Here is a 13,065-nt window from a genome sequence, read left to right on the forward strand (position 1 = left end):
TGATCTTGCTTTGGCCTGCCAGTCTTGTTAGCCGACCTCTTGCCCGAGTTGGATTTGCTTAGTGGAATGTGTTTTGCCAGCCCAGGGGGTTTTTTGCTATGGCAAAAAGAATCATTGAAAGTGCTCTAATTAAAGTTTCATTTTTGTTATAAACTTATTATTTTAAAAGAAAAATAATACCAAAAGACACATAGGAGGATTGTAAATATAAATCACATTCCCTTAACTTTTTACTCATTACTTTTAAACATGTTAACACAAGTAATGTATAATGAGTTCTTTCCCTTCTCTCTTTCCGCTTTTTTGTTTTTTGTTTTGGGTTAATGAATAATAAGTTCCTTATGGTGACTTTATCTTAGTCATGTTTATATCTGAGTCCATCATCATCTACGTTTTGCTAATTTCTCAGTCTAATCATCACCCAAACCCTCCCTAAATTCAATTTGTATTGGTCTTCAATGATTGATTTCCTACTGTAAACAGAAATAAGAATTTATTATTTACTTAGCCATTAAGACTCTGTTGTATTTATAAATATGACATCCCACAAAGAAAGGAATATATAGAAAATTCCCACAAATAAATATTTTCTCATAGTTCTCATATTTTAGCAAGGTACCAGAGCAGCAATCTTAGGATTGCTGACTCTAGTTTCAAACCCTAGCTGCCGCCGTGGGGGAGGATGACCTTTCATCCCTCGTGGAGGTAGCACTATAGGTTCTTCATTTCCTTCTAAAAATTCATTAACACAAGTTCACAATTGCATTAAAGGGATAAAAAATTACATATTATGCAAGAAAAAATACAATGGATAGACAAATACATAATTGGAGTTGAATAGCAATTTACCAAATATCTCCAAAGCCTTTTTTCTTTGGTATTCTACACATAAATTGAAAGACCCATTAAAATCAATAGAAATAAAAAAAAACTTGATGATATAGTTAGAATTTGAGAAGGAAAAAAACTCACAGGCAACTGGCTGGTCGTGTTTCCGCCCCAAGAAAAGAGAAAAAGATAGGTTTATTGATTTTTACAAGAAGGAAATATATAATTATAATAATAATTCTAATCTTTTGGGAATGGGTAGCGTATGTTGTAGGAAATTTGGCTGGCTAGTAGGCCCCTGTGGTAATGTAGTTTTGGCTGCATAGTATTTTGGGCTGTTGGGTATGATCCACATAGTAAATGACTTTTAGAGGGGTGTATTCAATTGAGATTTTAACATATTGTAATTACATGATTTTAATGTAATTGATTTTAGCCAAATTTGTAATTATATGATTTTACTCATGATTTTAATAGATTGCAATTACATGATTTTACTTATGATTTTAATTCACTTAGGATTTTACTTATGATTTTGATAGATTGCAATTATATGATTTTACTTATATTTTTATACAAGCTTCAACTCTATCACTCATCATCATTCACCTATACATAACTTGAAGGAATCTGCTCAATTTTTAGGATACATATACTCAATTTTTAGGGTTAATACAAAGATAGTGGCACAATAACCATCAAATGTTAGTCCAAGGGAAGTACACTGGCATCAACAAGGTAACTCCCAACATAACCACACATGACCAGAATGAATACATTAAAGATAATGAGAGCCTAGACATAACATGCAAGAACACCACTCACATAAGCACTCAACTACAAATGCAAAACTATCATTAACTCTCACAAGCAAAATAATACAACATAAAACTGCAACTACAATGAAAAGCAAATCCATATAGCTAGCTTGTCCACTCCAAGAACAACGAAAGTTCCAGCAAGACCACCCAAGACCACTAAAGAATAAAATAAAAATAAAAAACCAAGTCCAAGCCAAAGTACCCACCACTCAGCTTCAGCCACAACCTCAAGACCACGTGACCAATGCCACCACTACCTAGGTAGGAGGGGAAACCAATCGAGACACACGAGCCCACCAGTTGAAGAGTTTTTTGGTTTTTTGTTTTTATATTTATATCTTTTTGCACAGTAGAAAATCAAGAAAAATTAATGGGAAAAAAAACATATGAGAGCATGTATAAGAATCATGCATAGGAGGGTGGGATTTCTTATGTGATTTGTTATTTGTATTACACACTCAAAAATCTCACACAATACACAATTTAATGAAATACATTAAAATCAGTAAGTTTTTGAATACCACGGTACTTTTTCTTATCTTTTAAAAGTCCTAATTGAATACTACCGGACTTGCATTGATTATTTAAAAATCCGAATTGAATACTATCAGACTTTTATTGATTACTTAAAAATCATAATTGAATACCGCTGTACTTTTAAGCTCCAAAATAATCCATTAAAATCTCAATTCAATACACCCCCAATTTAGAGGAAATTGGGTTGCATACTAGTACTTTTTTTAATTAAAAAAAAAAAATTTAGTGGGGCAGTGGATACTGGTCCCCACATGCCTCCGCCATGCTCTCCCCTATCTTCGTCAATAACTCAACAGCCACTAGCAGACCTAGTAAGGCGCAAGGAGGTGCAAGACCTCCCCTCACAGGGAAAACCATTGTAAGTGCTTCAAATTGTCTATTTGCTTAACGTGTACAAATTACCTTACTTCCATTTTCAACATTGAAGTAAATATTTTTGTCATTTTACTTTTATTTATTTTTATAATACTCAATTTACTTAAGTTTACAATGTAAATAAGGAAGTACCCCTCATTTAGATTCAAATAAAAATACTAGAAAATCAAATTCCCACCAAATCAAAATATGAAAATTCAGTTTTAGTGCAAAATATGATTTAGGCTAAAAATGATAGCTCATTAAGTCAATATATACTTCATACTAAAATCCCATAAAATCAAGTTTTCTTATTTGATGTGTAAGGAATAAAAGCCGCCAAAAATTATCTTGAGAAAATGATATTCCGAAAAACCATTTTTCATACTAAGTTAATATTGCACCTCCGCTAAAAAAATTCTGGGTCCGCCAGTGTCAACAATCATGAGGTTCTTGATTGTTAACCCTAGAATCGCGATTCGACCGTTCACCCTTTCATTGTACGGACTGAACCACCTGCAATCCACCTACAACCCACTCCACGCCGGCTCCTTAAGCGGCACCGGTGAAAAGTGCAAATCGGCACCGGTGATGTATTAGTACATTGGAAACATAGAAGCCTCGTACAATGAGTATGTATGCTCTATTTAATAATTTAAGCTTGCCTTCAACTTGTAAACGTGGAGATGTTGGAACCTTTGTGGATTGGGGAAAGACACACGGCGTACACCTCATCACTTGATGTAGATTTATAGGAGGTTGTTCAAAAGAATTTCAACATTGCATTACATTGTAGATTTATAAGAGTTTCTATAATATCTACATAGTGTATGAATTTAAAAAATAACTTTTTATTGTTTGTTTCTTTTAATGTTGCATAATTTCTTAGATGGAATTCATAAATGTGAAACATCAATTGACCAATTGTCTTGATTGAGTCTTTGACTTCAATTCACATTTAATTCTGCTTTCAATTTGGGAACCATTTCCATGTTCCTACTTCCCCCCCCCCCATCCCCATGAATAGGATGCAGTTTTCCCAAAAACCTAACTGAATGCCAACCAATGCCCCAACCCCATCTCTCTATGTAACATACATTTTCAACATCATTTCTCTCTGACCCAACCAAATCAAAAACCACCCTTGTAATTAATTTCTCTCCACCTAATACACCACGCTCCTCACGCGCTCCATTCAATTCGGGGGTCCCATCTGTATCTGGGGATAAACAGATTATCAGTCACATAGCACGAGAGGCGCGTGGGTATTTAAAGAATGCATATAATCTTCTAGTCAAAGGTCAACTAGCGACAAAGTTGCTTTCTTAACCGAAGCTTATTATAAAGCCTGGCCATGAAAATCATTTACATCTAATTTTATTTTTCTTTTGCCAAATAATGAAAAACTTAAATTAACAGTTGGTTATGACAAATGCGTCGCTCTCTACATTCGAGTTCGATTCTTCTTTTGTTAATTTAAAATAATTTATATTATTATTTGTATATAAAAAAATAAAATTATACAAAAATAACTTATTGTAAATACAATATACAGAGAATTCAGAAAATACCCATGAAATATAAATTTGTCAAAAATTCTATACTTTGTTTACTTTTAAAAATGGGAATTAATTGAAAAAAATTCCTTAAAATTGTCAAATTATTATTATTATTACTTATATTTTAAAAAAATAGGGTTCTTTAAAATACATTAAATATTTCAGTAATTTCCATTTAGAATTAGAACTCAGTTACAGTTTTAAAAGCAACTTTAATTTACTAATTCATTATTTAAGGGAAAAAAAGAGAAAAACCTTAACGTTTAAACTCTCTCATCCCAGAAAAAGAAACTTACTCTCATTTTGACCACAGTTAAACACACACCTAATCATGGTTAAAATTGTTGGTAAATGAGTCTAGCAGGGCAAGCTAGAGAGAGCTATTGGAGGCATCACATCACATCATTGATAGAGCCAATGGGCAATAGGCAATAGCCCTCTCTGTCTCTCTGATACATGTCATGATTAACTCTATACTCTTCCCATGTCTTTCTCTCTGTATCTATTGTTGTATATAAACAAATAGTCCCATCTTCCTTTTACTGTACTGCAAAAAGCAAAAGGAAAAAACTCTGAGCCACACCTCCTGCTGCAAAGCCCAGCCATTTTCTACCCCTTCTTTCCATTTTGCTTTCCTGGAATCCAAACAGTAGATAATCAGACCCAAACCCAGATATCTGAACAAGGAAAGGAAGAGTGTTTGTTTTGCTTCTCTCTGTTTTCTGGCAGCTGGCTTTCTTGCCCTGTTTGTCTCTTTTGGTAAAGGAGAGAGAAGAAAAAAAATGGGTGAGAAAGATGATGGGTTGGGGTTAGGGTTGAGTTTGAGCTTGGGATGTAAACCCAATGAGAATGAGTCTTCTTTGCACTTGAATCTCATGGAGAAGCCTTCACAGTCCATGCAAAATCATCAACACAGAACTTCCTGGAATGAAATCTTTCAATTTCCTGGTAATTTTTTGTTCCTGTGTCTATTTTATTCCCATTTTCCTTGAATCTTCTTCTGGGTTTTCTTTTTTCCTCCTCAAAACACAATCTGAAATCAAAAGGGTAATTTTTGGGCCGTCAGATCTGTTTTGTTTAAGATTTTCTGTGTATTTTTATGAAAAAGCTCACAACTTTTAACTTCTGAAATCACCACAAAGATATACTTATTTACAGCCTTGCTATTTGTAATGGTGTTTTACATTTTTCAATCGCTTGGCAGATCGAAACCCAGATGCCAGGTCGTGTCTGAGAGGAATCGACGTGAACCAAGCTGCGGAATTTGAAGAAGAAAACGGGGTTTCGTCGCCTAACAGCACGGTGTCGAGCCTGAGCGGGAAGAGGAGCGAGAGAGAGCCCATTGGCGATGAGAATGAGGCTGAGAGGACCTCGTGCTCCCACGGAAGTGACGATGAAGATGGCAATGGTGGCGACCTGTCGAGGAAGAAGCTCAGGCTAACAAAGGAGCAGTCTTTGCTGCTTGAGGACACGTTCAAGGAGCACAACACTCTGAATCCGGTCAGTCGCTATTTTTTCTTGGGGTTATTTTGATGATTTCACAAGGGCATTTTGGTCTTTTCGACTTGGGTTTATGTTCTTCACTCTTCTTTAGTGGCAATTGTGTAGTTTTGATGGTAAAACAAGGGCGGTTTTTGTTCACCCTCTTTGTCTTTTTGTGTTCAGAGGCAAAAGCAGGCGTTGGCAAAGCAGCTGAACCTAAGACCAAGACAAGTGGAGGTTTGGTTTCAGAACAGGAGGGCAAGGTGAGAAAAATTATTCACTGAGTTCAAGGGCATTGTTGGGAATCAAAGGGAAACCAGGGGTAGAATTGTCATTTAAACTAGTTGTTTTGGTTTTGTTTTTGGTAACATACCAATTGCTTTCACAATTCTCATGTGTTTGCATTGAATGAGATGAGGCCAAATCTGGTTGGTTCCCATAAATGATATTCCCCAAACATGTTGCCTGTAATTAAATGAGACATTGGTGATCATGTCTACCAACTTCATTGCTCTTTTGGGTTTTCCTAGGTGCCTGTTCCATTTTAGAATTTGGAAGATTATTTGTTTGGTTTTTGGTAAAATCTAAACCGGGTTCCAACTAACCAATCATTTCTTTCAAAATAACTCCTTGCTATTTGCGTTCATTGTTAATCTGTTAAATAAAATGCAGGACTAAGTTAAAGCAAACAGAGGTGGATTGTGAGTTGCTAAAGAGATGCTGTGAGAAACTAACAGAAGACAACAGGAGGTTGCAGAAGGAAGTGCAAGAGCTTAGAGCACTCAAGCTTTCACCACAGCTCTACATGCAAATGAGCCCTCCCACAACCCTCACCATGTGCCCTTCATGCGAGCGTGTGGCCGTCTCATCCTTGTCATCTTCTGCTGCTGCCGCCGCTTCCTCCACAGCTCCTGCAAATGGCCAAACCTGCCAAAGTGGTGCACCCAACGTCCAGCGGCCCATCCCGATCAGCCCATGGGCTACATTGCCTATCCAACGCAGACCACTCGATGCATGCGCACCCAAGTAGTAACTTGTGGTTGGAAGTTTAATGTGGAAAGCGGATGACTTAGACAGAAGCATAGTTTGGTTATTAGGAGGAAAATGGGTGAGAATGTGTATGGAAGGAGAAGGGAAAAGATGTGGTAGTGGTAGTGGACAAGGTTTTGTCAATTGAAGCCACCCCTTGTTTCTTCAAATTTTGGGCTTTTACGAATTGTTATAGCCAAAGTTATGAAAGTGAGATGGAGATGAGGGTTAAAAAGTTGGAGACCAAGTTAAAAAAGAAGAAGTCATGTTTATATATGGGAAGTGTTAGTAGGAAAATTTCAGCGGTAACAGAAGAACCTGGGTTTTTTTAATGATAATTTCAGTGGAAAAGTTGGCCTTTGAATGTCAATTGTTGTAACCTATTCCATTAGATTTTGACTTAATTGTCGACAATCTATGCAAATCTCTCCCTTTTCTTGAATAGCTATGAAAATAGCAACCAATATAATGATGGTTAGAAGATGCCAAACATTGGAGAGTAATTAGCTACCTAACCAAACTTTTATCTCAACTATGAAAATGGAAAAAGGGTTTAGTCTCCATTAGTCTCCACCATCAACCAATAAGCTAAAGATTAACCACATCTTTAGCATTTGGTTCACCAATAAGTTGGTCACCTCACTTTCTCTGCATTAAAATAGAAACAAAGATAAAATACATTTCTTTTTCTATGGAGGTTGTAGAAATATCTGTCATATTAATGGTTACGAATCCTCTGAAGCCAACACAAACAAAAACAAGGGAAAAGGTTATGGGGGCAAAAGGGGAGACACAAGAAAGACCACAGGGTCCTGGGAAATCATGTGCACCTGCAAGGACAAATGCATTGAGGGATTTGATATTGTGTCACAAAACTGTCTGAAGAAGAGAAATCAATAACATACAAAAGATTCCGGACAAGAACTTTCTGTGAAGTTTCAACAATCAACAAGAGGACACTGCGTGTTGTAGTTTGCAAAGTGAGGATATTAACATTGTCTTGAGATCAAACTGTATTGACAGTGTCCGCAAGGGACCGCAGTATGCATCCCAAACCAGCTCTCTCTGTCAGTTTTTCATGAATCCGAAGGCACTGGTCGCATGTGGGCCGATCTCCAGTAGACAAGCCTCTATACAAGTACCTTCAAAGATGAAAACCCGCAAATTGTAAAATATCCCAAAGATCACTATATATGAAGAAGTGAAAGGAAAATCAGGAGAAATAATAATAATAAAGAAAACTACTGAGAACAACAGCAAGAAATCGGAAACGTATGTAGAAATAATATATACCTAAAATCTTCTAAAACTTTGGGGAAAAATACTTGCCTATATGATGCTAACACAAAGCCATACATATGAGAAATGCCCTAATGACTATAACCCGACTTCTAGAAACAGAAAAAACAAAAACAAGAAACAAAAAAGATATACATCCCAATTTTTACTTTGAAGCAGCTTCAGATATTTTATTCTCTTGTAGACATTTTTGGACCCAATACTTTGATCACCCGAGAACGTGACCATTTGTTTTACAAAAAATGCCACTCTCAAGATTAAAATGCTGTGAAATGTAGACAGACAAATGTGTTTGTTAAATGCCAGGAAAGAGCATACGGATAAAATGCAAAGCTGTCACAGACTTACAAGGGGCCTTGTTCTCTATTTTCCCCAAATCTCATTTACTAGTTACACAATTTAGAATCCTTCGGAGATATAAGATACTTAACTGCCCTACTTGATTCAAATTAATCTCTCTAAGGCTTGAATGACGGATAGTGAAGGTCCCTGTTTCTTCATTGCCTAACAAACACAAATAAAGGTAACTTGCCTGTAAAAGACACCATCTAAAAAATATCGATAGCGCACGCAAAAAAGGGCCAACCCCATGATCCAGAATTTCAGACCTACGTACCAAATCAAATTCAAGTTCATTTCTATAGCTCAAGATACTTTGTTTCTCCGTACGGGAAAATTCTTGACCAGCCTAACTGAAACTAATGCAGTATACTCTCATTGTGTGTACTTCTGAAAGAACTTCAAATGGCTAAATGCTAATTGAACATGCACTAACATTAGGCAGTCTGCATAAAACTAATACCAAATATCTGTGCTATAACAGTCCGTAAAAACACAATTTATTATCAACACAAATTTCAATTCAATAAATTAAAGAAAATACTCAGAAGCATCAATTGAGAATTTTTAAGGTATGAAATATGATATACTGGAAGTTGAAAATAATGATAGTTAAGAAAAAAGAAATTGGGGAGCACTCACTTCATGAGAATGTCATAGTATTCAGGATCCAAAGAAGAAAACATTCCATCAACATCTTTTATAGCCATAATAGCTCTATGCACCATTATCCAATTTGCAGACTGCAAAACGCCAAAAATTCTCATCATTTTCTCTCCATTTCCAAACCAAACAGACCAACAGCAGTAAAATTAAACACAGGGAGACATTTCTGGTTGCTCCCCAAGAAAATCAAAGGAAAACACTAAAAAAAGGAAACTAAAGTTCTAAACTTGCAATTCAATTTTCTATTCCTGTTATATTTTCTCGGCAGCCAAACAGAAGATGGGAAAAAGAGAAAGACAAACCTTGCAGCGTTCGTCTCGGGTGTTGGGAGGTGAGCCTTCAAGAGCAGTTTTTAGAGCTTCGACTGGTTTGTATCTAAATGATGAACGAATTAAACAGTTGAAAGAATTAAGCGGTTTTAGAGAAAATTACACACAAAAAAAGAAGAATAGAATTTGAGTGTTACTGTTTGAGTAAGCTTTCGATCTTTCGAGATTTTTGTTCGATTCTGGTGATTATGGCTTCTGCATTATCTGCTTCCACAAATTCCTCTGTTCCTGCCATTTTTCACACACTCTCTCTCTTTTTCTGTTTCACTGTGATTTTCTCATCTGCCGATCGGAAAAGACCTGGGGAAACATTTTCCCGAGAAAGTGACGCGCCAGGCGACTAAAACTGTGTCGTTTTGATGTCGATCATGAAGTATTTTCGTGCAATTTGGGCCAGGGCTATAATTAAAGTATTATAATCAACGCTGTCGTTTTGCACCGTTTGGTAAATTGCTTTTGTCTCGATCAAATGACTTCCAAGACCTAAGAGATAAGGTGGCCACGTTCTATGAAAGGTTGTAAAATCAAACAAAATGTAGGGGCATTATCGTCATTTGGACTAAACGGTCATAATGATTGACACCGCACTTTTTGAATTCTTCTTCCCCTCCTCACACTTTTTTCCACTCTCTCTCTGTCTCTTTGTCTCTCTGTCTCTCTCTTCCTTGGCTTCAAAGTCTTCCTTTCTTCACCATCTCCATTTCATACAGAAGCAAAAAGCTCCTCAGAGGCTCACCTGTTCATCAATGGAGGACCCAAGCCCTTACAGAAAACCACATTTCCCATATTCAGAGCTAAACTCAGCAATTCATCCAAACCCCATTAAACAAGGTAAGTCCTACATGATGCACTTTCTCTTTAAAGCTCTCTTCTTTGCCCTTGTTATTATGGTTCTTCCACTATTTCCTTCACAAGCTCCTGACTTTATCAACCACACCATACTCACCAAGTTCTGGGAGCTAATTCACCTTGTTTTCATTGGCATTGCTGTGTCCTATGGCTTGTTTAGCAGAAGAAATGTTGAAAGGGGATTTGAGAATCCCTCAAATCTTGGTAGTTCAGAGTCTTATATGCCTAGAATTTTTCCTGTTTCATCAAATTTTGATGATGGATATGAAAACCCATGTGGGTCTGATGAGAAAAGAGTGGTTGGGCTTGGGACTTGGAATTCTCAGTATTTTGTAGGTAACCCTGTTACTGTATCTTCTCATGAAAGCACTGGTTTTGATGCCCAGTGCAAACCCAGTTTGCCAGTTCATGAACATGGTTCTGAAAATTCATATGGGTACAAAGAGAATAATCTAACTCAAGCTTGGAGTTCTCAGTACTTTCAGGGTGAACCAATGGTGTTTGTAGCTCAACCAAATTATGGTCTTAATGAATGGGGTAAACCCAGATCAATAGTTGATTCTGAGCCATTAGGGTTGCCTATTCGGAGCTTGAAATCAAGGGTAAGAGACCAGGATAGTTCTGAATTTGTTACTAGGAGTGAGTCTGGTTCAAGTTCTAATTTTTCACCTAATAGTTCTGATAAGAGTAGAAATGGGGAATTTGGTGATTTGGGTCCTCTAAATTTGGAAGAGGAATTCAATGAAGCTACTGCAGCACCTTTCCCAGCTCATCGGGGTTCGAGTTCTGGAAGGATGGAAAGGGGGAAAAGAGTAGGTAGTAGTGGTCGTCCTTCACATTTTAGGCCACTGTCAGTTGATGAAACTCAGTTTGAATCAATGAAAACCCGGTCCTTACGGTCCACGTTGTCTTTCTCTTCCGAGTCTTCTCAAACTAGTTCCATGTCTTCTTCTCCAAAAGAGGAGTCTTTTGCGCGCTCTATATCTTCAGAGGCTCTGAACTCAAAAGTGAATAATTTGAAGAAAAGGAAGAGTTCTCAAGGGTCTTCTCCTTCAGGCTTACCCTCATCACCACCAAAACCAATTACTGAAAAAGTTTCAATGAGTACACTGCATTCTCGGGGATATAGCATTGGTTCTTTCCATGAGGAGGACTTGAGGAGAAGCTCAGAAAATTACTTCAAGGACTTGAGCGGAAGTGGAAGTGAAGAGGATCAATTGGGTAACAAAGAGTTGGGGCCAGCTTCTTTGAGATCAGATGTGAAACCTGCAAGCCTCACTAAAGCGTCATTAAGGGGAAGATCAGTTAGAACAATCAGACCAAGTAGACTGACCACTGATGACAAGGTTGAAAAGATGTGTGATAATGGTGGAGCTATATCTATGAGGAAAGATATAATTCAAAATGGAGGAACCGACAAGAAGTTTTTTGACAATGTAACTGGTAAGCTAGATCTTGGCAATTCCTTGCACATGCCAAAGCCAACAATTCCCAAGTATCAGAAGAAGGAGATGCAAGAATTTCATGGCAATGTTGTTGCCGAAGAGTCTGAAGACGACTCGGAAAGTGAGGCCAAAAACTTTCTAGTAAGTTCAGAAGATGAAGATGCTGATCCTCCTCCTGCTGCTGCTGCTGCTACATGTAACTCTGTCAATGTTGCAGGACCAGACTCTGAGGTTGATAAGAAGGCCGGTGAGTTTATAGCCAAATTTCGAGAGCAGATAAGGCTTCAAAAAGTAGCATCACTTGACAGATCAAGAGGGCTAGGCACGAGTGGTAATTGCTTTAGGTGATCATATATAAAATACTAATAATGCTCTGTAGAGTTGTGGGAAGATGGATCATTCATCCTGTTCTAGCTTAAAGTGTTTATCTATTTATTTACACTTTATTCATTTGATGGGCATTTCTTGTTTCTGCTGTACAAGACCAGGTAGATGTTTAGAAAGCATTTTCAATCACACTACTATTTTCCTATTGTTTCTGTCGCATTTTGGAAACACGTTTCTCCAAATGCCATGATCCATTTTTCTTTAGTAGAGAAGTTATAAATATTTTAAGGGGAATTTTATTGACACCCTCAATCTGTTCAAACCACACCCACCTCTCCCTCCGAAGAAAAACACCCAACAGCCAAGCACCCACCCGATCACCTCTGTTGTGCGTGGCCACATGGGCCCATTCTGGCGACTCCCCTTTCCCCAGCGAACCCCTTCTCCCCTCCTCCTCTATCTCAAAATCACCACTAAAAATACTATTCCGACTAGAATTCCACTTTCTGTTTTATTACTTTAACGGCAACAATAACTTTGAATATGAGCTGGATAATCTGCAACAGTAACTTGATTGCCTCATGGTTCTCATGGTATATAATCATATAGAGATCAAAAGACCAGCGATAGCCACATTCAAGGCTCTATAAAACAGAGTTCTCCAAAGAAGAAGAAACAGGTAACAAGTTCAAAAGTTCAAAGTAAAGAATACTATCATATCGCGACACAAGCAGAACATGCGACAAATGGAATCAAAAGAAGTTTTGGGTGCTCAAGAGCGAAGAAAGGAATCTCATCCAATGCCATTGTGTATAATACTTTGCTTTTTGTATTTCCAACCAAGTTGAAGAAGCTGAAGGTCTCTTTGCTGAGATGAAATCAAAAGGCACAGCTGCCTGCCACCTTCAATACTCTAATGGGTGCACATAGCAGAATTGCAGCCTAAATTGTTGAGAAGGTGCCGAGGCAGGATATTGTTAGCTTAGCAGGTTTCCTGGGTTTTCAACCTCGAGGACAAGGTTAATTTTGTGAGGGAGGGGTAATGTGAGGATAATGCCATGTCAGCTGCGTAGTCAGGATGATTTGAACTTGCGATTGGTCCAGGTCACCTGTGATGTGTCAAGAATTGCTGAGCTGTCATTGTTCAATTACCTGGGTTGTTAACTAACTAAGGGTTATCAATTAGTTGGTCGGGTAGTTT

At 37.5% G+C, this 13,065-nt stretch overlaps 3 protein-coding genes across 3 annotated transcripts; 2 read left to right on the top strand and 1 right to left on the bottom strand.

Annotated features, from left to right (window-relative positions):
• Nucleotides 1-4,518: 4,518 nt before the first annotated feature.
• HAT3 (homeobox-leucine zipper protein 3) lies at nucleotides 4,519-6,974 on the top strand. The gene is made up of 4 exons (XM_008234228.3): nucleotides 4,519-5,047; nucleotides 5,304-5,599; nucleotides 5,765-5,844; nucleotides 6,254-6,974. Exons 1-4 carry the CDS (start codon nucleotides 4,882-4,884, stop codon nucleotides 6,609-6,611), a joined length of 900 nt encoding a protein of 299 aa, XP_008232450.2. The 5' UTR covers nucleotides 4,519-4,881; the 3' UTR covers nucleotides 6,612-6,974.
• A 334-nt stretch (nucleotides 6,975-7,308) lies between these two features.
• Nucleotides 7,309-9,613, bottom strand: LOC103331595 (actin-related protein 2/3 complex subunit 5A). The gene is made up of 4 exons (XM_008234229.2): nucleotides 9,381-9,613; nucleotides 9,217-9,289; nucleotides 8,891-8,991; nucleotides 7,309-7,752 (listed from the first exon to the last, which is right to left on the bottom strand). The coding sequence occupies exons 1-4, from the start codon at nucleotides 9,476-9,478 to the stop codon at nucleotides 7,617-7,619; spliced, it is 408 nt and encodes a 135-aa protein (XP_008232451.1). The 5' UTR covers nucleotides 9,479-9,613; the 3' UTR covers nucleotides 7,309-7,616.
• Nucleotides 9,614-9,847: 234 nt separating this feature from the next.
• On the top strand, nucleotides 9,848-12,069 carry LOC103331596 (cotton fiber protein). Its single transcript, XM_008234230.2, has one exon. The coding sequence runs from the start codon at nucleotides 9,990-9,992 to the stop codon at nucleotides 11,883-11,885; it is 1,896 nt and encodes a 631-aa protein (XP_008232452.2). The 5' UTR covers nucleotides 9,848-9,989; the 3' UTR covers nucleotides 11,886-12,069.
• Nucleotides 12,070-13,065: the final 996 nt, after the last annotated feature.

The sequence above is a fragment of the Prunus mume genome, linkage group LG5 (assembly GCF_029339155.1).
Source record: "Prunus mume cultivar Tortuosa linkage group LG5, ASM2933915v1, whole genome shotgun sequence".
In the NCBI taxonomy this organism is placed as follows: Eukaryota; Viridiplantae; Streptophyta; class Magnoliopsida; order Rosales; family Rosaceae; genus Prunus; species Prunus mume.